At 40.6% G+C, this 26,577-nt stretch overlaps 1 protein-coding gene across 4 annotated transcripts in view; it reads left to right on the forward strand.

The window, feature by feature from the left end:
- Positions 1-26,165, forward strand: part of LOC127426773 (alpha-mannosidase 2-like) — a 120,290-nt gene extending 94,125 nt beyond the window's left edge. The window contains exons 19-22 of one of the 4 annotated variants that reach the window (XR_007894862.1): positions 1,317-1,450; positions 4,976-5,173; positions 11,878-12,050; positions 12,333-13,333. Coding sequence is in view for 3 of the 4 variants with exons in the window: in XM_051673798.1 (XP_051529758.1) it covers positions 1,317-1,450; positions 4,976-5,173; positions 20,784-20,897; positions 23,477-23,629 (599 nt within the window). In the remaining variant the exon portion in view is untranslated. Of the gene's footprint in view, positions 1-1,316; positions 1,451-4,975; positions 5,174-11,877; positions 12,272-12,332; positions 13,334-20,783; positions 20,898-23,476 lie in introns of those variants that run through there. The other 3 variants (XM_051673798.1, XM_051673820.1, XM_051673813.1) reach the window with 3 other exon arrangements.
- Positions 26,166-26,577: the final 412 nt, after the last annotated feature.

A 26,577-nucleotide genomic window follows, 5' to 3' on the forward strand; every position in this document is an offset into this window, starting at 1 on the left:
AGCGTTTCCAGATAACGATGAGTCTTAGCTCTTAAAGGGATAGTTCACCCAAAAATGAAAATTTTCTCATAATTTACTTACCCACATGCCATCTCAGATGTGTATGACTTTCTTTCTTCTGCTGAACACAAACTAAGATTTTTTTTTTCAAATATAGGTCTTTACAATGCAATGAACGGCTGCCAGAACTTTGAAGCTCCAAAAATCACATAAAAGCAGCATAACAGTAATCCATATGAGTCCAGTGGTTAAATTCAAAACTTCAGAAGTGATATAATAAGTGTGGGTTAGAAACAGATCAACATTTAAGTCTTTTTTTTTTTATTCTTTTTTTTTACCATGAATCTCTACTTTCACTTTCACATTTTGAAAGTGAAAGTTAAAGGTGACTGCATGGGTTTGTCTCCTTACGATGCACTTACGATGCACTTTACGATTACTCCAAAGCACTTGTATATCTACGCCGATTTTCAAGTACTAATAAAGTCTGTAATTCTAAGATGATTCGTTCAGTCATCGAAACGCAGCCCTGAGCAATTCTTTGAAAGATCCACAGTATTTACATTCTTTGGAAATGTCTACCTACAAATGGCTTGCCTATAGTTGTCTCTGGGTTAGAAGCAAGTGTTTTAACACTGAAAAATGTTTACACTTCACCTTTTAAAAAAAAAAATTTCAATCCCCTTTTCTCCCAAATTGGAATACCCAACCCACTACTTAGTAGGTCCTCATGGTGGCGCGGTTACTCACCTCAATCCGGGTGGCGGATGACAAGTCTCAGTTGCCTTCACTTCTGAGATCGTCAATCTGTGCATTTTATCACGTGACTTGTTGTGCATGACACCATGGAGACTCTGCATGTGGAGGCTCATGCTACCCTCCGCGATCCACGCACAACTTACCACGCGCCCCATTGAGAGTGAGAACCACTAATCGTGACCACGAGGAGGTTACCCCATGTGACTCTACCCTCCCTAGCAACCGGGCCAATTTGGTTGCTTAAGAGACCTGGCTGGAGTCACTCAGCACGCCCTGGATTCGAACTCATGACTCCAGGGGTGGTAGTCAGCGTCAGTACTTGCTGAGCTACCCAGGCCCCCACACACTTCACCTTTAAGAATTTGATTTCTGTTGGAACACACATGTAAACTCTATTATGCAGCAACTACAACATGATAAACAAACTAACATTCAATTCTTTTTATTAAATGTATTAATTATGATAGCAATATAAATGTATCTGCCAGCTATAGTCCATTAGCCTAATTATACTGTATGAGATATGCTTATGAAGCTCAATGATGTTGATTCCACAGGTCAGCTAGAGGTGATTATGGACCGCAGACTGAATCAGGATGATAATCGAGGTTTAGGTCAGGGAGTGCTGGACAATAAAATCACTGCTAACTCCTTCCGCCTACTGTTGGAAAAGAGGAGCTCTGTGGAGGAGGTAATCAGAATGGAGAAATGATTGAGCTAAAGAAACACCATACATTGGGGAATATTGCCTGAATGACGCATTGACTGTTTACTCTAGCTTTTTTAGATTTTGGAATATTGTTGCATTACACATCATTTTCTTCATAATTGCTTCCTAATTTTGAATTCATGTTGTAACCATGTTACCACTGTGACCGCTCTCTTAAAGAGTGATAACCAGATGTCTCTGGACATTAAACACCTGTCTCTTTATTGCTTGTCCATTTGCTGGTCAAAGGTGGTTTAGATGATCGTTTAGGTGAACTACCACCTGGATTCAACCTGGTAGACCATCTTGGTCAACTGGTTAGAGCTGGTAGACCACTTTTAAACAGCAAATAAGAAAAAAAACTGTTCCTAAAACCATGTTCCTAAAACTAGCTTGACCACATTGGTCATCATCTGCTTAGGCAAAAAAAAAACAGTCAACATGAATGTTTGGCTGACTCATTCCAATCATTACTCTGGCAGAAACCAACCTCAATACGCAAGGGGATGATAGTTTGCTTCATGCCATAAACTTGATGTGTAGTGGAGCTGTCAAAATTAAAGCATGCGATTAAAATGTTTAACGCTTTAATATTTTTTACGTGATTAACACTTACCAATTTTGACATTAGTATCTGACGTTTTATTCAGCTCCGTGTGAGTTCTGAACACTGGCACGAATATGGTGGAACCATCACGATGTGTCCGGAGTCAGTTACACTGATGTATACGCCACAAACACAAACACAGCAGCGATTCCGTGTTAATAATCAAGTGATGGAGAAAGGACCACTTTTTACAGAACAAACCCAAGTGGGACTTGTGACCAAAAATAAAGTACTTTGTGGCCTTTGTAAGGTGGAATTTAATTACCTCAGAAGCACGTCAAGTCTTAACTAGTGGTTGACCGATAGTGGATTTTACCAATATCGATAACTAAGTTGGGCAGTACCTGTCGATAACCGATTAGTCAAGGTCAGGGTCTGTTCAAACAGATGGAACACAACAGACTGGAACCGAACGCGAGGATTGAGACACATTTCCAATTTGAACATCTTTCCTGACAAAGTATTTAAACAACTCATTGCTTAATCTGAGAAATGCTTATAACAGAGCAAGATGCAAAGGCCAAAGACCTCCACCAACTGTAAGGGGCTGTTCACACTGAACGCTTTTGCAACCATCCATTTGCTTTTCTATGTAAATGTGTGGTAGACGAACGTCTTTGTTTCCTTTTGTTTTTGGTTATTCAGCGTCTCATGCAGGAGCGCTGTTTTTTAGATGATGTGTCTACTTAAAAAGGACTTTAAAAGCATATTGAGACACCTGCTTTCTGTTAAACTGTATTTGTTGCACTGTGTCTAGCCTTTTTTAGTGCAAGAATGTGATCGATCTGAAGTCATTGTATTACAGTGAGGATAAAACAATTGAAATCAGATGCATTTTTGATTTGTTTATACGTTTCTCTCGGCTGCATGAAGATATTAATTTGCTTTTTCATGTCACTAGCTTTAAAAATGCAACTTAGCTGGCTAACGAATGCATAAACGTGACCAGCTGGATATAAACTAATGCAAATAGATGGTAATAGATGGTAACAATCGTGACATTTAAAGATTTGGGTAGGACTTGCGTTTATTTTTGTCACATTGTTCTAACTGCTTGAGGTTAGCTTTAATGTTAGCATCCTCTCTGCCTTGTCGGCAAACATACTGCTGTTCTCTAATGCAGCATCTCGTCAACAAACGAATTACTTTATAATGATATGACAACGTGTACTGTAGTGTACTGTATACATACCTTTTCATTGTTGTTTTAAATCTGCATCTGAAGTGTTCCGCTCCATGCAGAGTGTAGTCTCACGTGTTAAAACAAACACCACAAGACATCAGTGAAGTGATAGTTTTTATTTCGCTGGGGAAAAACAATCGGTGTGGATTTTTGGCGACAACCGATAGGTCCAGAAATTTGTTATCGGTGCCGATTAATCAGCAAAACCGATATATCGGTCGACCTCTAGTCTTAACTATCACCTAAAACCCAAAAACTCGATGCATGGCACTGATGAGGGACTGCTGTGGTAGGCTTGTTGGAGTTTCACCTGTTGACATCTGTTGACGCGTCACACAAAGTTAAAAATTAAAATTTTGACCCAGTTGCTGCTGATTTTTCAAGTGTCAGCTAATGGTTACTGGAAAATTTGGATGAAGTATCATTACGTGTGCAGTGCCAGCGCTAAAAGCAAAACAAGACGTTAAACATGTTCGGAATGGCATACTACCATACTACCCTTGCCATTTCTGCCATACAAAGATATTGCAGAAGAAGTAAGAGTAGTATGGGTGAATGTGAATGTGGCTTCATGATTGGTGTAGCAATGTGGATAGCCTCAGCCTACCGGCAGATTCATGTTTTGGAGGATTAGGGTTTAAGAGATTTAATGCCCATTACAACTAATACGAAACCTATGGGGACTAGTTCTTTCAATTAGTCAACCTCCCACTTGACTTGAATTGGTGCTATTTTTAGTGCATTTCTAGCTTTATACTGTGAAAGGCTTTGTTTGGAAAATGTTAATAAACATTATTGTTACATATTGTTTTCTTTTCTAAGAAGAAACTAAATGCATTTTGACAGGAAAAAAAGAAGTGGATATATAGTGTCAAATTTCAGGACTTTCAGAATCTGCGATTAATCGCAATTAAGCATACATCGTTAAACAGCTGACGGAAGTGACATTTCAAACGCATGCGGTGTGTTGCTGCTAGCTTTAGTGCATTAGCCAACCTCAGTTCAACACTTGTATCTCAAACAATGTACATATTCACACAGTGTAAGTGGTAGTGGTAAAGCATTCAACTCACATTTGTATGTTGCTGTCTTCACTGAAGTTTCGCTAATTGCTATATTCTCCATTATTTACAATTGTTTTATCATACCAGCAACGCAGCCAGATAACTGCACCCCTTCCGCTACGGATGGCAAGCTGCGAGCACTGAGTGCATGAAGTGTCCAACATTTCACACGGTTGAAGAAGTGCATCTTTCGGATACTCGTACACTTCTTTTTGTTGCATTTTCAATGTTAACATACTACTCGCACAACTTACACTACAAAATGATGTAGAATAGTGCAGAAGTTGGCAGTTTGGGATGCACTTACAGTTTTGTGCCTCAGAACAATGCAAATGAGCTCAGTACGTTTACACGCACTGTAAAAGCTTAATTTCAGTAGTACAAAAACAAAAATTAGTCTTATATAAAATGTCAAGTGATCACTTTAGTCCGACTGAAATCGTTAAATTTGTTACACACCTAGATAATACGATAGTAGTTTGGCTTTGTCCAGCATTTATACAAGTTAATCGGACCACAATTGGCCTCTGCATTTGCACATGGATGTTTCCGAAAGACTGGATGTGCAATGTGTATTTAACACTTCCTCAGCTGAAGTCCTTCCTTCGTGTCATGTATACTTGCTGACAATGTTTATCATTTGTCTTTCTTAGGGCCAGAAAGAGGAGAATGCCCCATATAGCTACCCATCTATGCTGAGTCACATGTCTTTCATGTACCTCAACCACCCCCTCATCTCCATGGCAACCAGTCTAGACTCAGCCACTCTATCCTTGACCCCCTACAATCCTCTGAGCACCTCCTTCCCCTGCGACATTCATCTGGTCAACCTGCGTGCCATCCAGTCTAAGGTAATTCTCTGTTATGTTCGCTTCTGCTGGAGGATCTGAAATAGTAAGCAAAAGATGTTTTGGTCATAATGGACAGCAGAGGAATGCTGGCTCATTTCCTAAGATGGCCATAAATTATATTGACCTTCCAATTGATATCTCAGGGTCCCATTTCCAATGGCTGAGCTGTAATATTTTAACACTTGACAGGATAAAACTAGAAATGCTCAAAACAGGGCTTAGGGGATAGTTTCGAAGTATGACCCTCACTGCTATAGATTTCAGGAATAGAGGATGGGAGGCTGTGATTTATACTTAAATACTTATTGAATATTTCTCTCAAGTAATAAAGACACAGAACAATGCTTCTTGCTGTTTGCATTATTTGGTTTTGGCTACGTAATGAATCTGTTTAAAACCCTAGTCAGCTGCCTCGCTCTCTGCTTAGGTGGCTGCCTTCTAAAGGGGACCCAAAATGCATTGTATTTGACTACATTGGTTTTTAATCGTTGGTCTGTGTAAAAATGTGTTAGATGTATGTCTTTGACCATTGGAATGTGTCTCACTGTTTTCATCAGAGTCTCATGAATGAATTTTTAAGCATTGCTAAGATGCAGTGTCAAGTTAAAAGTTCAGCTTTTAAAAACATGCCCCTTGAGACACCTACATGCTGTTTCGTCCTGCCATCTAGCTGTTTTTGAATGAAAGTACGTGTTTTGTAAAGGGCCCTATGGTAGCATCCTAACTGAAGTGGAAGCTCATTAGGGGCCGTTCAGATCAAATTCGTTGTTGTATTAAAAAAAAAAAAAAAAAACTAAACGCAACAAATGGAACATAATGCAGGTGTCTCGAGAAGCGTTTTTAAAAGATAAAGTCCTTTTGTCTCGAAATGGCATTAAAAAAATTTGGTGTTCCTGTATGAGATGCTAAAAAACAGCCAGATGTGGCACAATGGTCAAAGACACTAGAGTCTAGCACTGTTTACATAGAAAAACAATTGCTAAATAGTGCAGACGGACGGCCAAAAAAATTTCTGTTTGAAAGACACTCAATTAAAAAGCGTGCCACTGAATGCACTATATATTATTACTGAATACACTAAAAAGCACAAAAAATATATTGCAAAAACAATATAGAGTGACATAGTCAATTTTATTTATTTATACTTTTTCAGTGCTGAATAAAATATATTTATAATATATACAGTTGATGTCAGAAGTTTACATACACTTAGGCTGAAGTCATTAAAACTCATTTTTTAACCACTCCACAGATTTCATATTAGCAAACTATAGTTTTGGCAAGTCGCTTAGGACATATACTTTGTGCATGATACAAGTAATTTTTCCAACAATTGTTTACAGATATATTGTTTCACTTTTAAATGACTGTAACAATTCCAGTGGGTCAGAAGTTTACATACACTAAGTTAACTGTGCCTTTAAGCAGCTTGGAAAATTCCAGAAAATTATGTCATGCCTTTAGACAATTAGCCAATTAGCTTCTGATAGGAGGTGTACTGAACTGGAGGTGTACCTGTGGATGTATTTTAAGGCCTAACTTCAAACTCAGTGCCTCTTTGCTTGACATCATGGGAAAATCTAAAGAAATCAGCCAAGACCTCAGAAAAAAAAATTGTGGACCTAGAGGTGTGCGATATATATCATCTATGATAATATCGCAATTATTGTTTTAACGATATGCGAAATCACATTATCGAGTATGTCACTCATTTTCAAAAACCAATCAAAAAGCCATATTAAGTGTCCACGAATTCACTGCGTGCTGTAGCAAAGTAGTATATACTATTGCACATGCGCATTCAGATCATGATGTTGCACATTAGATTGCGGTGTGTATGACAGAAGTTAAAAATGAGCGAAGAAATAGCGAGAGGAGAAGATTATCAAACACCAACAACCTCGCAACCCACGCTAGATTTAATTGCTAGACGTGGGTCATCATCAATATCGTGGAGGTGGTTTGGTTTTGAAAGGTCAGATGCTAGTCAAAAGACGCCAATCTGCAAACTGTGCTGAAAATCGGTTACAGTCAAAAGCAGCTCGACAACCAACCTGTTTCACCATCTTCGAACTACCCACTGCACTGAATATGAGGAATATGAAAAGTTTCGCGAGTCAACAGAACACAACACGCCTGCAGCTGACAGGGTAAAAGCAAAAAAACTTCATGGTTACTTGTGTAACCTCCATTCCCTGATGGAGGGAACGAGACGTTGTGTTGATGTAGAGACACTAGGGGGTCACTCTTGGGAGCCCGAGACACCTCTGGTCTTTGATAAAAGGCCAATGAAAATTGGCGAGTGGTATTTGCATGCCATTCCCCCGGACATACGGGTATAAAAGGAGCTGGTATGCAACCACTCATTCAGGTTTTATGCTAAGCCGAGACAAGGTCCCGGCCATTTCAGCGGGTAGTTCAGCGTTGTGGCAGGAGGACACAATGTCTCATTCCCTCCATCAGGGAACAGAGGTTACACAAGTAACCATGACATTCCCTATCTGTCACTCAATCGACGTTGTGTCGATGTAGTGACACTAGGGGTCCCTATACAAAACGCCGCAACTGGCTGAACTGTGTTACGTGAACTGGCGGTGTGTGACAGGCAGACAACTGTGTGTCTCGTAGCCAGCGCACCAGGCCACCACATAACCTCCCCCAACATAGTTATGAAGTGTCGAACGGCCCTTTGAGGACAAGTCGACTACCCAAAAGATAGAGACAGGCTAGCCCAGTCGCGGCCTCTTTTCCCCTTCTTTTTTTCCACTCCCTAAAAAAAAGGGGGAATATCCGACTGGGCCGACCAGGTCTAGTCTGGGGGTATCCCTCCCAAGGGGAGAACACCGCGGAGACCACACCTCGCCCAGAGAGAGGGGGGATATTTAAGTAGAAGATACATCACATGGTCTTGCCGAGCTATGTCGGAATTATGTCATGTGGGGAAGTCTCATGGTAGGTCCTACCCAACATGGGAGGTGTTACTACAAACATGGAGACTGTGGCAGAGGGGCCTCTGCCCAAGGAAGACGCAGTTTTCCAACAGGGAAACGAATTAGCGGAAGATATACATCGCATGGGGTTACCTACAGGGAACCGCCACATGCGGAGCACCTACCCCAGAACAGGGCTTTTAGTTATCACGTGTACTGGGCCGGCAGCGAGTCCCTCCGAAAATTCGACTGCCACAGGGCTCGGAGGAAGTCAACCAGGGAACATAGTTTGTGAACACTACTGGGAGTTAATGGCGCACATCTTCAGCTCAGAGGAGGTGAAATGCGCTATGTGCAAGCGATACACCCGGCCAGCTATCCCGGGCTTATCCGCTTGTATTGCGTGCCACTACCCGGGAAGAAACTGGTTCCACCCGGGGGTTGTAGAACCTCGCAAAGGTGTTGGGTGTTGCCCAGGCCGCTGCTCTGCAAATGTCTGTTAGAGAGGCACCCCTGGCCAGGGCCCAGGAGGCCGCTACACCCCTGGTACTCCCCTGAGTGTAACCTGCCATGACAGTGCATCTGCTGCAGTGTTGAGGTCGCCAGGGATGTGAGTGGCTCGCAGCGACTTGAGGTGCTGCTGACTCCAGAGGAGGAGATGGTGGGCGAGTTGTGACATACAACATGAGCGCAGACTGCCTTGATGGTTGACATATGCTACTGTTGCTGTGTTGTCGGTACGAGCTAACACGTGCTTGCCCTGGATCAACTGCCGGAACATCCGCAGGGCGAGCAGAATTGCCAGCAACTCGGCAGTTGATGTGCCAACGCAGCCGCGGGCCCGTCCATAAGCCAGCGGCTGCGTGCCCGTTGCAAACAGCGCCCCAGCCCATTTTGGAGGCGTCTGTCATGACCACGATGCACCTGGAGACCTGCTCTAGGAGAACGCCTGCCCGTAGAAACGTGAGGTTGGTCCAAGGGCTGAAGAGATGGTGTCAGATCGGCGTGATGGCCACGCGATGTGTCCCGCGGCGCCATGCCCATCTCGGGACTCGAGTCGGAAGCCAGTGCTGAAGCGGTCTCATATGCATCAACCCGAGCGGAGTGGCCACCGCTGAGGATGCCATATGCCCCCGGAGCCTCTGAAAAAATTTCAGTGGAACTGCTGTTTTCTGTTTGAACGTCTTCAAACAGGTCAGCACCGACTGTGCGCGCTCATTCATGAAGCATGCTGTCAACGAGACTGAGTCCAACACCAAACCGAGAGATGCTCTGAACCGGGAAGAGCTTGCTCTTTTCCCAGTTGACCCGAAGCCCTAGTCGGCTGAGGTGCGAGAGCACCAGGTCCCGGTGTGCACACAACACATCCCGAGAGTGAGCTAGGATTAGCCAACCGTCGGGATAGTTGAGGATGCAAATGCCCACTTCCCTTAGCGGGACAAGGGCTGCCTCTACGACCTTTGTGAAGACACAAGGGAAAAAGGACAGACCGAAAGGGAGGACCTTGTACTGATACGCCCGACCCTCGAATGCAAACCGAGGTAGAATCAAGACGTGGAAGTACACGTCCTACAGGTCTACCGCCGCGAACCAATCTTGATGCTGGACGCTAGGGTGTGTCTTTGTGTCAGCATCTAGGACGGGAATCTGTGTAAAGCCCGGTTCAGAAATCGCAGGTCCAAGATTGGCCGCAACCCACTGCCTTTTTTTGGTACAATGAAGTAGGGGCTGTAAAACCCCTTCTTCATCTCGGCCGGAGGGACAATCTCGTCAGATGCACCGGCGGGTGGGGCCTCGTGGTGGGGCGGAGCCTGAGGTGCCACACCGTGTCGTGGCCGTGCTGAGTTCAGGGACATCGAAGTACCTACCTGGCTCCTTGTGACCACCTCCGGAACAGCCTGGGACGGGGATGAAGAGGCCTGTCCTCGTGACCCGTGGAGACTGTCACATCGGGGGCGGATTTGTGCCACAGCTGGGCGCTCAGGGGCGGAGAGACTGCCGCTGGAGCGCCAAACCTGCCAAATAGAGTGGTGGACGGTGGTCGTGATGACGGCCACACCGGATATGTGACCCAGGGAACAAGGAAACCGCTCTTGCTGAACTTTTGGGTACTGCAGCCACTTGGGCATGCAGCGCAATTAAATGCAAAGTAGCAAAAGATTCTCCTCCCGGCCCTCGACCGGGGGATGGAGTGGTCTGCTTACTAGCTCCAGAGCAGCAGGTCGTCTCAGGGGCGCTTCAAAGCCTTTCGTGGGTTCTTGGCGACCGTGAGACGGGTGGCATCTGCTTCCTGCAGTGGGCTCCACGCCGGGGCTGGGCTGCAGGGGTGGGCTGCGTTGGAGCCGGTGCAGTCACCGCAGGGGGACGCCCTTGGCGACGAGCAGACGGGGTGCGGGATCTTGAGCCGCACTGGGGCAGGATGTGCCAGATAACCTCTGTCTGCTGCTTCACCACTGGGAACTGCTGGGCAAAGTCCTCAGTGTCGCTGGACTGGCCAACTTGGGAAATGGGGGCAGCAAGGAACCATGCCTTGTCGGCCTCTCCGATGCTGCGCTCGAGAGCTCATCACCTTCGCGGGCTCCGAATAAGAGGTCAAACTCGCCGTGAGACGAGCCGGCGGACTCATCCGGAAGCCCGATTGGGGCAGATGAGCGTGCTGGGGAATGGGAGGTCCGTGGGGGTATACCCGGCGGAGATGGTCCCATTGGGGTCCCCAAATCGCACCCAGTGCTAGCCCCGCTGGCCTCATACCCGTGGGTAGAAGGACCGAGGCGGGGAGCCTCTGGGGCAGCTTGCTTTCTTACGAAGGTAAGCCGCGACTGCATCGTTGCCATGGACATGTTCTCGCAATGAGTACATGATCCATCCACGAACGCTGTCTCCACGTGAGCAGTGCCCAGACATGAAAGACAGTGATCGTGACCGTCAGAAGACGAGAGCGCAACCAGGAATAACACACAAAGTAAAGGCATCTTTAAAAAGACGTGTCTTTAAAAAGACGTTCCGTGTGTGCCGCTCTTTTAGAGAAATATACTCTTATTTCTGCCGAAGCGCCCAGGGGCATTCTCTGCAGTGCACCAGTGCAGAGGGGGGAGAAGCTGCTGAAATGCACTGTCAGATCCAGCAGAGGTGAATGAACAGTCGTGGGAATTCGGCTCAGTGAGTATGACCGTTCGGCTCCGAAGAGAAAATCTGAATGAGTGGTTGCATACCAGCAACATTTATACCCGTATCTCTGGGGGAGTGGCGTGCAAATACCACTCGCCAATTTTCATTGGCCTTTTATCAAAGACCAGAGGTGTCTCGGGCTCCCAAGAGTGACCCCTAGTGTCACTACATCGACACAACATTGAGTGAGTGACAGATAGGGAACACACTCAACAAACTTTGGCCGAATCATTTAACAAAAAAGTTCCTTACGACAAAAAAAGCGACAGATGGCAAGATATAACAAACGCTGTCACCAATTACATCGCAAAAGACATGGTGCCACTTCAAGCGGTTGAGAGAGATGGTTTAAAAACTTTGGTTTTGAAGACTTTAGACCAAGATACACACTGCCTGGGTGAAAATATTTCAGTCAAACATTGTCTAAATTGTACGTGTCATGTCGCCAAACTTTTGCGTATGAAGTGCAGAAGATTTCACATTTTGCCACAACAACTGATTTGTGGTCAAGCAGAACATCCGAACCATACCTCTCCTTGACAGTACATTTCATCGATGAAACCTGGCAACTGAAAACCTACCGTATGCAAACATCTTACTTCCCAGATGACCACACAGGTGACATTATTGCCTAATTGATGCGCTAGCATCATGGTCGCTGCCAGAAGACCGCATGGTTTGCATTACAACAGACAGCGGGGCTAACGTTGTCAGTGCACTACGGATTAACAAATGGAAGAGGCTTCCTTGTTTTGGACACAGGATTCATATTGCCATTGGTAAGCAACTTTGGTGCTTCTATGAAATGCAAATATAGGAAAATAGATCTTGTATTTGTTGGGATGTTTAAAAATACAAAAAGGAACTATGATAATAAGCATAGCTGCTATATGACAGTAATATAATAAATGTAACATGAATATAAATATAATATATTCATATTAAATGATAATATTAAATCAATTATGTATATTAGATAATATTGTAATGTCATACCTGCACACTTTGAATGTTCAGTTGACTCAAAAAAAATGTTTATGTCTATTTTAAATGTTTTCCAGAGAGGAGCATGCAGGATCCTAGAATAAACAGAGCCATTGGAGTTTGCAAGAAAGTGGTCGCTGCTTTTTCCAGCAGCAGGAAAAAGAAAAAAGCACTTTCTGATGCACAAAAGCAGCTGAAGCTTCCACAGCATAAACTGGTCACAGAGTCACCAACAAGATGGGGCTCAAGACAGCACATGATTGAGAGATTTATTGAGCAAGAAAAGGCCATTCATCATGTGTTGACTGCAGACAAAAAGCACAGGCACCTTGTGCCAACATGGCAAGATGTTGAGGTGCTGGAGGCAGTAAGCAAAGCACTTGGTCCTCTGCTGGAATTTTCAGACGCTCTTTCAGGTGAGCAACTTGTAACGGTTTCTTACTTAAAACCCGTGTTGGCCTTGTTCAACCCTGAAGTCCTGGTGGTGAAGTCTGATGACACAGACCTAACCAAAAAAATCAAACAAACAATTCTGGAGTACCTGAACACCAAGTACACAGAAGACTGTGTGGATGAGCTGTTAAGTTTGGCATCCACACTTGACCCCCGGTTCAAAAACCGCTACAATGACGATAATAGGATCAAAGCCATTGGGACAGCAGTGACGGAAGAACTCATGGCTATGATGGCAGAGGAAGACAGCCCTACCCCAGGCCCCTTAACTGCTTCTGCTCAGGCTATGACAGCAGAAGTTGGAGCAGGTGATGATGACACCAGGGAGCCAGCAAATAAGACAAAAAAGTATTTTGGCAGTTATTTTAAGAAACAACAGGAATTCAGAGGCGAGTCTCTGCACTTTGCTATTGAAAAGGAGATCAAGAGCTACTTAATGATATGTGAGGTGGACAGTGATGTAAATACACTTGACTGGTGGAAAACACAAGAAATAAATTTCCCTAGACTGGGGAAACTAGCAAAAGTCATTTGGTGACTTTTATTACAATGTCATATTTTTGCTTCTTGCTTGTATGCTGCACAGTTCACCTTACAGCAGAGCAGTGTTTTGTATTGTTCTTACTTGAATGCTTCAGTTTTAAATAATAAAGACCTCTTTTCCTTCAATATATTGTTTTGATTAATAATATCAGCAATCAATGTTATCATGTTTTGCTATTAATATGTTGTAAGAGGGAACTAGTAAAATATAAGACTTCTACAATAATTTTTTTTGAAGGATGCAAAATATCGTCTGTTTATCGTTATCGGCAAAATCCCAGAAAATATCGAGATATAATTTTTGTCAATATCGGACACCCCTATGTGGACCTCTACAGGTCTGGTTCATCCTTGGGAGCAATTTCCAAATGCCTGAAGGTACCACGTTCATCTGTACAAACAATAGTATGCAAGTATAAACACCATGGGACCACGCAGCCATCATACCGCTCAGGAAGTAGACGGATTCTGTCTCCTCGAGATGAACGTTGTTTGGTGCGAAAAGTGCAAATCAATACCAGAACAACAGCAAAGGACCTTGTGAAGATGCTGGAGGAAACAGGTAGACAAGTATCTATATACACAGTAAAACAAGTCATATTTTGACATAACCTGAAAGGCTGCTCAGCAAGGAACAAGCCAATGCTCCAAAACCGCCATAAAAAGCCAGACTACAGTTTGCAAGTGCACATGGGGACAAAGGTCTTACTTTTTGGAGAAATGTCCTCTGGTCTGATGAAACAGAAATGGAACTTTTTGGCCATAATGACCATCATTATCTTTGGAGGAAAAAGGGTGAGGCTTGTAAGCCGAAGAACACCATCCCAAAGTGAAGCATGGGGGTGGCAGCATCATGTTGTGGGGGTGCTTTGCAGCAGGAGGGACTGGTGCACTTCACAAAATAGATGGCATCATGGGAAGAATTGTGGCATTATATATTATATTGTGTGGATATATTGAAGGAACATCTCAAGACAGCAGCCATGAAGTTAATGCTTGGTCGCAAATGGCTCTTCCAAATGGACAGTGACCCCAAGCATACCTCCAAAGTTGTGGAAACATTGTGTAAGGACAACAAAGTCAAGGTACTGGAGCGGCCATAACAAAGCCCTGACCTCAATCTGATAGAAAATTTGTGGGCAGAACTGAAAAAGCATGTGCGAGCAAGGAGGCTTACAAACCTGACTCAGTTACACCAGTTCTGTCTGGAGGAATGGGCCAAAATTCCAGCAACTTATTGTGAGAAGCTTGTGGAAGGCTACCAAAAATGTTTGACCCAGGTTAAACAATATAAAGGCAATGCTACCAAATACTAACAAAGTGTATGTAAACTTCTGACTTCAACTGTACATTTACATATAACATTCATTTGCCTCAACTCGTCTGCCATCTTGGATGAATATGTTTGAACTTCTCGCAGTCTTCATGCAATGCTGCCTCAGAATTTGGCCAAAACTAGGTATCAAATTTTGTCCAAAAGGAGTGAATAAACATGGTTAAAGTGATGTAATATGACAGATCTCATTAAGGTTTATACATCTCAAAAATCTGAGCTTGATCTGATCTTTTATTTTGGTTGAGCGATGACATCATCATTGTCATTGTCTCTTGCCTCATTAATGATTGATAGACCATCAGAAAGATAGAAAATCCTTTACTTACTGAGATGGAGTGAATTCACTCCAATTTCTGTAATAATTAATTAACATAGACAGGGCAGTTGGCTGGACAGCAGAAGGGCTTGTAGTACACTTAGTAGCCTAAATAGAATAAAGTCATTAAACAATGCCAGAAAGAATGCCTTTTCTGTGTCTAGTGGCAGTATCCACTCAAGAACACCCTTTATGCAAAAGCACTAGAGCATGTCAGTGGATGCGCAGAGAATAATGATAAATTCACATTGTAAAAATAAATACATACATGCAAATTGTAATTTGAAATTCAAATTATTATTATTATTATTATTATTAATAATAATAATAATAATAATAGGCACATACAATTCTTTTCAACTAAGAATGCACTAAAGAGCCTATGTTAATCCATACAAAAAATAAATAAATAGACACATGTAAAATGTTTATAAAGAGAAATACATATTATTATTATTATTATTATTAATAATAATAATAGGCTATTTTTTTTCAGCTTAGACTGCACTTAGGTGCCTCTGTTAATTCATACAAATATTCTCCCATTGTGGACGATAAAAATGGCCATTTGGCCGGTAACTTTTGTCACAAGATTTGCAGAGAGTCAGGATGCAAACGCAGAGTGAAAAAACAAAAGGATTTATTAATACAAAAATAAACAAAACCAACCAAATCTACCCCGTAGGGGGAAAACACAATCCAGGCTTGGAGCCCACTGAAGCTGGACTGAGGCGGACAAGTTGGGTACAGGATCGAATAGAACCGACTAGGAACAGGGACACGAACAACATGGACACGAAACAAGACGAACTGGCACTGGACAGCACACACGAGGAGACTAAAATAGGGAAGGAAATCAAACAGGTTAATGGGCAGGGCAGGTGTAACAAATGAACTAATAATGGGCAAACAAGGAGGCAGGGTATGACGCAAGACTGAGAGACACGTGGTAATACAGAAACAAAACAATGCCATGTTCTCTCACAAGACACAGACACCTGTATGGCACGAGCGCATATCGTCAAGACAACAGGCAACATGTGCTCATGCCACCCGACAGATAAGATGAGAGAATGCACGGCAACGCTAACAAAGCAATGCCATGCATTCTCACACTAGACAAAACCTGAGTGTACATCACGAGGCAAACACCACGTGATGCATGCAACAGGCGACAAAACGAGACAGGACACCTGTGCGAGAGTTCGGCCACACACAAACCCGACACATCAGACCGAAGTGACTGAACCTCAGCACAACATGAAGACAGCTCGCAATCCGGGTGTGCAGCACAACATGAGTGCATCGCGAAGCGACATAAACAATTGATGTGAGTGCGTTGCTGCCAAGATGACATAAGCGCAGTGCACTCACGGCAATAACAGACAGAACATGGAGCGTGTATGTCCGGATCCCGACACCAACCAAACCAGACAGGGAAGTCACTATCCAGACACCATGCTCTGAACATGAAACATGAGACCAACCGAGGAGCGCACGGCAGGGAAATCACAACCAAAGCCATGCGCTCACACAAAGACAGAAACGAAACACAAAACAGACATAGAACGATGATGTCACGGTCCTGCCACACAAAAACCCAGACAGACAGAGTGACAGGACCGTGACAACTTTATTAGGAACTGCACCATAATACATGGTTTAATTAGCATTATAAGAATGATAATCTAATGCCCACTGATGTAGCATCTCAAATGTCATAGAATCCGTCCAAAGAAAACATCTATTGTGACTTACATCTTCCATGACTTTTACCTCAGTGGAAAAGTTACCTTCAGAAGTTTATCTAGGATGTATAAATAATTTTTCTTCAGAACAACATGTGTGGAAAATCTGATAATGTATGAAACAAAATCGCAATGTGTCTTTGTGTTTTTGTGACAGTTTGGCATAGTGCAAATATGCAAAAGGAAAATAATCCAAAAATATATTTATAATAAAAATAATGCAAGATACGGTTTCATATTTAAAGAAATATTTATGGCCAGTAGTTACGCTCACTAGTGTATGACTCATTGCCAGTTTAGCCAGTCAGACTAAATTGAAGACTATTTGATGGTCAGGGCTGTACAGTGTGACAGTTGCGGGAAAAAATTACAATATGCAACAACAAGCTTTAACCCATTTGCACATGCGATAAATGTCATTTCCGCCTACGAGGAGCGTTGCAATATAGAACATGCACAGACTAAAAACTATTGCCAAAACTCGAGTGCTTAACTTTAACGGGTTACCATGTTTGCGTTGTCAGGATTAGGTCACACTGCCACGCTCAAGTGTGCAAAAAAACAACTGATGCAATCAATGAAAACACAAGATGTTGTTGTTTGCCCTCTGTGAGTATGTAGTTGCCCAGTTTACAGAAGACTTAAACACTGCCGAAACACTGGATTCCGCATGTTTATGAGATTCGGGGAAAAAAACACAGTGGGATGCGTTCCTCTAATAGGCTATTCAGATTACTAGTCTATGGATATGAGTTTTTCATGTCTGTTCATATACCATTAAAATATGTTCATGTAAATGATAGTGGTCGACCAATATATCGCCATGGCTGATAAGTTGGCCGATATTCAGAATTATTTAATTAACGGCATCGGCCGATAAATTTTCCCCTTTGGCCGATTTGTTTCTTGAAGGCGCCAAGAATTGCCTGCTTGTATGTGAAGCGACTGAGACATGTAAATGACCAGTCACGGTTCATTTTGTTGTACATGCCATCGTGTTACTACAATAATAGACCCGTGTGCAACACAGTGTCATTTAAATGGACCGCATATTAGAGCCATGGCAGATGAGTTTGAGCTCATAATGTTAAAGTGCTCGCCTGTTTCATTCTCCCTCTCTCTCCTCAACAGTTCCCTCTTGTCTAACTTGTCTTGTCTAATGATAAAAAGGCAAATTTCAATCAAACTAATATCATATACATCTGCAAATATGCACATATCTTGTTTAAACCGATGTAATAAACCAACCTCACACAACTTCAGCAGATCCAGCGTCCTGTGGAACACTCATAAATCTTCCTCTGTAGCACGTATTCTATCAGCCCTCAACAGTTCCCTGTAACTTTTAACTGTCTTGTCTAATGAGAAAAAGGCAAATATCAATAAAACTAATATCATATACCATCTGCAAATATGCACATATCTCGTTTAAACAGATGTAATGAACCAACCTCACACAACTTCAGCAGAGCCAGCATCCTGTGAAATGCTCATAAATCTTCCTCTGAAGCATGTATTCTATCAGACTCTCATCAATAGTTCCCTGTAACTTTTCTCATGATAAAAGGCAAATTTCGATAAAACTTCTATTATATACCAACTGCAAATATGCAGATATCTCGTTTAAACAGATGTAATTCACGAACCTCATGAAAATCCAGCATTTTCTTCCTGTCGAGCGCTCATCTAATATCTTCCTCTGAAGCGCGTATTCTATCAGCCAGAATCAAAACTTCAGGATCAGGATCAAAAGTTCCTCTGATTCACAAATCATGACGGTCAGTCTGTGACAATCCAAGCAGGCGATCCAGGCTGTTTAAACTGTCAGGAGATTGCTGCTGAAAGTGGACCACACGAGCGCATTAGTACAACTTAAAAGTAAAAGCGCTTCACATGTGCAATAAGTAATTGTCATATTGACTATGCACTGTATGTACAATTGATTTGATTCTGTATTTTTTGAGAAAATGCGATTTGTTAATGCTCATATGCCATATATGGTTGCTGGACATCTGTGTGCTGTTATTTCCTTCATCATATATTAACAATTTCTTCATGTGAAAAAAATTACTAACATTTTATGATTTAACAGAAATCAGAAAAAACTGCTATCTACCATTTAAAATACAATATAATTTTTTTAATTATTTTTTACAAAGTTAAAGTTTAGTGTGAAATTTAGTAAATATAGTGCTAAATAAGAGTTTATTCATTTTTTTAAGCAATGTTATGTTTATGTTATTTACTATATTAAATTGTGTGATATATTGGCATTGTATCGGCCACCCTGCTCTTTGGATATCGGCATTGGTCATTAAAAAACCCATATTGGTTGATCACTAGTAAATGATTAAAAAGCAGGAAATAAGGAAATACATATTCTGTGGTGGTATGGCAAATCCCCAGTCAAGGAAATTACGAGGATGTTTGAGCACCATGATTTATTTTGTGATGGATATTTATAGTAACAATATGACAGTGCTAAGTATAACTTCAAGTAAATGAGCAGAGTGTAGTGTTCTGCTGTACTTTAGTGGAATAAGGAGGTTTTTTGACATTTGACTATATCTCATTTATTAATTAGGTCTTACTAGAGGAATAAAATCTAGACGTGGATCTAACGTTTATTTTTTTAAATAGAATTCATTGTTAAACATAATTGCGTCTGATAACTGGTGCATGTAAAGGCTAGAAATCACATTTTTGCTTGGCATAAAGATATATTTTCACATAACAATTTACACAAGGTTAAAGGTGCTGTAAGTGATTTATTTTTTATTTTTTATTTTATGGAAAAGTATGCAAAAAAAAGTCATACTCCCTGAAAGATATCAATGAAGTAAGTATTGTGAGATATCTCACTGTTCTCTGTGACTGCACGACTATAAACAGCAAACAAAAATGTGTCTGCGGCCACGGTCTCTGTTGTCGTTTCAGCAAATTATTGACGCTTAATGCCATTTGTATGCCATGTTGTTCATAACAGTTGTCAGTTGAGGGTGCTGTTTTGCTGCTGTTGTTTTTGACAACCACTTCTGCTTGATGTCGATCTCAATAAAGCTCATTTGGTATTTTTGGAGTGCGGGGTTTTTGAAAGACGTGGTGTTTCTAATCCAACGGCTCAGCTTGTGGAAATTCTAGATTTTTAGAAAAGTTTCTTGCAGCACTTTTAACTATTTTTGCTGCTCCAAACTTACTTCAAAACCATACAGTGTAAAACATTGGCATCTTTTACTAAAACTCCCAAGGGAAAGTTCTTCAGTGGCTTCAGATCTACCTTTTTACTCATAACAGTGTGAAAGCGCACTCTGTCTCTACGTATAAATGTAACACATTAAGAAAGTGTTTCACTGCTGTTCAAACGCTCTTCATATTGCATAATTTCTTTGTACGAATGTACTTTAACTGAATAGACTAAATATTAAATGAAACACTGTCTCACTGTCTAAGACTTTGAAAACCCCTGATTTACAATATTAGTTGGAAGCAAAATGTACATTAGAACTGAAACACACCAAAATGAATCAGAATCGAATAAAATTGTATTGAAATTTAATCGAATCAGGAGCTTATAAATCAGAATCTAATCAAATCAAATTATATTTTTGGTAATTAAAATTAAACTTTTAAAGTGAATCATTAAAAATACATACAATGTAAAAATTTCAACAATTAATTGAATATAAGTTCAACAGATGATGACATTTTTATGACATTTCATTTTTTAATTGTTGAATACAGTTGAGATGGTCAGGAACCCCTCCATGCTGTTAATTTGCTCTTAATAGTTCATCTATCATATCTAATAATTCCCACTGGAAAAGAACTTGGGTTGTGTGTTGTTATTTTATTTAAATAGTAATGGGACACCAATTTGTATCCTAATCATGGAAAGTTGAGTCAGAATCCAGGCTTTTTGTTCTGTGAAGTTTGGAGGAGAAAGTCTATCTATTAGATTATTTGAAAGCATGTTGCTTCGCTCTGTGATGGCAGATACTTTCTCTGCCCTGTGCTGCTGAGCTGCAGCTGATGAGTAAAAGGCAGTGCTCCATAATTGGCCCAGTCTGTGAGTGTTGAGAAGAAACAGTGATGTGTTTACGTGGCCTAAGGCTCTGTCTCGCTTCTCTCACAGGAGGAAGGGGGCGGTCCATCCGAGCAAGCAGCTTTGATACTGCACAGAAAAGGCTTTGACTGTGGCTTCTCCAATCGGAACACTGGCCTACTGTGTACCACCACACGTGGCAAGGTAAAGACAGATCACGCGGTGGCCCACAAACACACACACACACATACTCGCAACAAAAGTTAAAAAAATACATTCTCATCACTGCTGCTTAATTTTTGGTTTTGAGTTTATATTTTAGAATTTGTATGTGTAAAGGTGAAGTGTGTCATTTCTGTGCTACTAGTGACACCAAACAGAATTGCAAAAATTATTACTGCTTTCAAAAAGGTTTCTTGAACACTTCCTCCATCTTCCATTGGTCTGAAAAACAGATAGTCTTGCCCTAAACTCATGCCATTGGTTGAGTCAATGTTGTTGTGTCGACAAACAGATCTATGTTTTGAAAGCACTACAGAGACACATTGTTTACACTTTTCAGGGAAATCAACCTACAAATGGCTTACTTACAGTGGCAAGAAAATGTATGTGAACCCTTTGGAATTAGCTGGTTTTCTGCAACACACAAACAATTATAATCTTTTATGTCTTTATTGAACACATCCCATTAAACATTCACAGTGCTGTGGAAAAAGTAAGTGAACCCTTGGACTTAACTGGTTGATCCTCCTTTGGCAGCAATAATCTCAACCAAGTGTTTCCAGTAGCTGCGGATTAGACCTGTACAACATTCAGAAGGAATTTTGGACCATTCTTCCTTACAGAACTGTTTCAGCTCAGCCATATTCTTAGGATGTCTGGTGTGAACGGCTCTCTTGAGGTCATTTCACAGCATCTCTATCGGGTTAAGGTCTGGGCTCTGACTGGGCCACTCCAAAAGGTGGATTTTCTTATTTTGAAGCCATTCTGTACTGAATTTACTTTGATGTTTAGGTTCATTGTCCTGCTGCATCACCCAACTTCTACTGAGCTTCAGCTGGTGCACAGACACCCTGACATTATACTGTAGGATATCTTGATAAACTTGGGAATTCATTTTTCCCTTGATAATGGCAAGCAGTCCAGGCCCCAAAGCAGCAAAGCAGACCCAAATTATGATGCTTCCTCCTTTGTACTTCACCGTTGGGATGCTGTTTTCATGTTGGTAGTGGTGCCCTTTTTTTGCCATACGTAGTGCTGCGTGTTCTTCCCAAACAATTCAACCTTAGTTTCAACAGTACACAAAACATTTTCCCAGCAGCGTGTGGACTTGTGGAGTGTCAAGGTGGTCTTTGGCAAACTTTAGGCGCACAGCATAGTTTTTGTTGGAAAGCAGCGGCTTCTTTCGTGGTGTCCTGCCATGGACACCATGCCTGTTCAATGTTTTCTGTATAGTAGACTCATGAACAGAGATGTTAACCAGTTCCAATGATTCCTTCAGGTCTTTAGCTGACACTCTAGGGTTCTTTTCTACATCATTGAGCATTCTGCAGTGTGCCATTTGAGTCATCTTGGCTGGATGGCCACTTCTAGGGAGAGTAGCCAAAGTACTAAATCATATCCATTTATAGAGAATTTGTCTAACTGTGGACAGATGAATATCTAAGCTCTTTGAGATAACTTTGTAACCCTTTCCATGTTTATGCAAAGCAACAATTCTTGATCGTAGGTCTTCTGAGATCTCTTTTTTGCCAGGCATGGTCAACGTCAGCAGATGCTTCTTGTGAATAGCAAACTCAAAATGTTTAAGTGCTTTTTATAAGTCAAAATAGTTCTAACCCACACCTCCAATCTCGTTTCATGAATTGGATGCCAGGTTTGCCAACTCCTGACTCTTATTAGCTTTTTTGATGTCTTTAGCCTAGGGGTTCTTTAACTTTTTCCACAGCACTATGAATGTTTAATGGGATGTGTTCAGCAAAGACATCAAAGATTATAATTGTTTGTGTGTTGTTAGCTTAAGCATATTGTTTTTGTCTATACTTGTGACTTTGATGAAGATGAGATCACATTTTATGACCAATTAATGCAGAAAACTAGCTAATTACAAAGGGTTCACATACTTTTTCTTGCCACTGTATAGTTGTCTCTGCATATTAGGCTGGGATGGAAAAAAGGTATAGGTATAGAACTAGGGCTGTCAATTGATTAACATTTTTAATCAAAGTAATGACATGTTAATTCAATTACTGGTCAGACAAACACATAGTTCCGCCCCAAACTCATGCCATTGTTTGTGCTAATGTTGCTATGATGGGCTGGTTGGAATGCTCAAACAAATAGAGCAATGTTTTGATAGTGCCACAGAGTCACGGGCTGCGTCCGAATATGCATACTTCCCTACTATATAGTATGCCAAAAATAGTATGCCATAGAGTAGGGTGTCTGGATCCTCTGTATTTAAATCAAAAAATTCTCACCCATAAACTTTAATATGTTTATGTAATTATTGAAAGAAGGTATTCACAGACGGAGTCGCATAAATTTATTAAATAGGATTACTTTCCACTTTGTTGATAGTCTTAACCTCACACTCGCAAATAAAAGCTTTCAGAGTGTCAGTTATGCCATTCATCACATGTTTCACAAGTGAAATATCCAATTCCATGGCTGTTACTCAATGCATGTTTGCACGTTGTTGCAATGGAAAAGCACTAATTAACATGCACCGTGTTTGCTGTGTGTGTGTGTGTGTGTGTGTTTGTGTGTGTGTGTGTGTGTAGATTCATTTAGAGAGGCTCCTAACAGACCTGAATGTGAGAAGCATCACTCCAGCCTCACTGTCTTTGATGCACACACACAATAGTGAGTCAGACCAGCAGGTGATCAGCCTTAAACCCATGGAAATCAGGACTTACCGCCTGCAGCTGAGCTGAACCGTGCAACGGCCGCAGTCACTCCCTCTTTTGTCATTACTTGGCTCATGTTCTCAGTGTTTTAGACACAAGAGCCTTTAGGTTGTTGCCTTCAGTCAAGGACTCAGTGAGTGATTGTCAACATTAACCTTAAGCTTCACAGCAAAAGTGCAATATAAAATCTAAAGGAATTCCCAACCAGCTCTCTCAGGATATTTTAAAATAACATAGAACATGAAAATTCTTAAGTGTGTTTCACTGTGCTGTGAGTTGACTTCTTTTGCACTGGGAATGTGTCATTTTCTTGTTCAGTTTTAAAAGTGAAATCACTATTCTTACTTATGTTACTTGATTAAGAGAAATGTTTGGCCTGTTTGCTCATAGGGCTTCTGCTCTGTTCATTTTATTGTTACAGTTCCCTGATGACATTTTTTAAAATCTGAATTGTAAAATAATTGATATCCTGGCAGAGGATTTTTTTTTTTTTTTTTTTTTTTAAATAATTGGAATCTTTTTTTTTTTCCTGAATTTGTTTTTGTGTTTTGTTTTGTTTGTTTTGAACAGAGAGCTTGTGCTCTGTTTATTGTGTCTGCACAGTTCCTGGAAGAAAGCTGTTTAACATCTTTCATCCAGTTTTTTTGTTTTGTTTTGTTTTGAACAGAGGACTTGTGATCTGTTTATGGTGTCTTTACAATTCCTGGATGAAAGGTGTTTAAAACCTTTTTATCCAGTCTCTTGTTTTGTGTTTTGTTTTGTTTTGAACAGAGGACTTGTGGAAGAAAGGTGTTTAACATCCTGTTTTTTTTATTTTGTGTTTTGTTTTGTTTTGTTTTGTTTTGAACAGAGGACTTGTGATCTGTTGATTGTGTCTTTACAAGTCCTGGATGAAAGGTGTTTAAAAACTTTCATCTAGTTTTTTTTCTTTTTGCTATTCCAAAGTTCTTGCTAAGAATTGTGCCTTAGTCCTACATGGTCTTAATGTGATAAAATAAGAAATGTTGAAAGCTTTTATAATAACAGGCTACATTTGTTTTTATCATTTGCCTTTACTTTCCAGACAGAAAAATGCCTGAAATGTTTTAGGTTTCCACAATCAAATATTTGTGAAAGTTTTTTTGTTTTTTTGCAGTTTACATATGCAGATATCAAGCTATACTTGCATTATGCAGTTTGTTTGCTTTAAATGCTCTTTGATAATTGCAAATGACTGCAAGTTACATGTGTTTATCACATTTATTGAAATGGGTGATTTAATACAACTCAAGAAGATGAAATGAAGATGATTTTATGTTTTTACACTTTCACACACATTGTACTTGTCTTTTATATATATTTTTAAATGATTATTGTCATTATCTGTTTTTACAATGTATACAGAGTATATATTGGTCAGTCTTTTTCCCCTTATTTGTCTATTTTACACAGTCTGAAGGATTGTATATAGGTTTGAGAACAGCATAACTTCACCAAAGGTGGGTGAATGATTGTGTGTACTAAAAGATGTGGCTTCCATTTTTATCCCAGAGAAGATAAATATTAGAGAAGAGATTAAATGTGTCATTTAATTTATTTAGTTATTTGAATATAAATCATATTTGTATAAATATAAATACAGTTCTGGCTATGGGGATTTTATTTAGTTGGAAGTGGTGCTTGTTAAAAAAAATGTGGTTGTAGTTACTATGGATTTTTAAAACTAAACTTCATTTGATTGTGTTGAAGTTTAGTTAAGAATGGAAAAAATCATTTTAGAACCTAAAATTGTTGTATACATAACACAATTACACAATCAAACTATGCAAATATTATTACTTTTTATCTTATGCAACAATAATGTTTTTGTTTTTTTTGTTTTTTAATAACCTGCTGGTTTGTGGGATCACACATTATGTGGGACATTTACCTTAAATCACAGACTTCCTGCAGTGAAAAATTATCTAAGCGATCCCAAATTTTAACTGACAGTTTTATAACACTTTCTAAAATGTAGGAGATCAATCAAATTTGCCAAGCATTATTGTTGCCAGTCCTAACTTATATTCTGGGTGTCTATTTTTGGGGTGTATTTATTTATTTATTTATTTATTTTTTAATCAGCAGTGAATAGATTTGGCCACTTGTCTTGCGCGTGATGAAGGATGATTGTTGACTTGCTACTGTGATTTTTAAAAAATGTTAATTGAGTTGAATCAGTCTGTTGTTCTATTTCTGTTTGTTAAAATATTGACTGGCATGTCATTCTGTTGGTCAGTCAAAAGTTTTGTGATTACTGTATTCCAACATAGTAGCTGCTTAATTCACTCTTCTCTTTTATGACCAAATTGGTCTGTGACTGTATAGTGAATCAAGACTTTGAACGATGCTTTTCTTACCCTGTGAGAACATACTTCTTTTTTAATATAATGAAAGAGTATGCATCTTTTTTTTTTACTAGTGTTGCCAATTAAAATGTCTGTCTATCATTGAATGGAATGTGGAAAAATAAAACATTGTTCAGTCTTTTATTTTGTTTGGATTTTGTTTTGGTGATTGATAAATATTCAGGTAATCCAATACAATGAGGTAAACAATAATCCTAACCATAGGTATGAGCAATGGTAATAGTAATTTAATAATTTTGATGTTTTTGTCAGTTGTCTTTAAAGCATTAAGAGATAATAGATCTCAGATAAAATCATATATTTTTGTTTCATGTTAACTCGTAGGGTTTTGTATTCTGTTTGACCTTTCTTTTTTTCCAGCACTGTCTTTTCAATTTCGTCTTCCTTTTGCCATTATGAAAGAAAGAATGACAAAGAAAGGGGTTCCATATCCCCTTGAACTCTGTGGACCCGCTGGCGGTTCCGTGGGTGGGGAACAGTGTTTATGATAAAGACCCGGGTATACTTCATTTTTCTACATTCCGGATCGGATTGCGCCCGGCCGAGCGCGTTGCCTTTCTCAGTATACTTTTCTGACCATGAAAAATA

This window comes from Myxocyprinus asiaticus, chromosome 3 (genome assembly GCF_019703515.2).
Source record: "Myxocyprinus asiaticus isolate MX2 ecotype Aquarium Trade chromosome 3, UBuf_Myxa_2, whole genome shotgun sequence".
Taxonomy (NCBI): Eukaryota; Metazoa; Chordata; class Actinopteri; order Cypriniformes; family Catostomidae; genus Myxocyprinus; species Myxocyprinus asiaticus.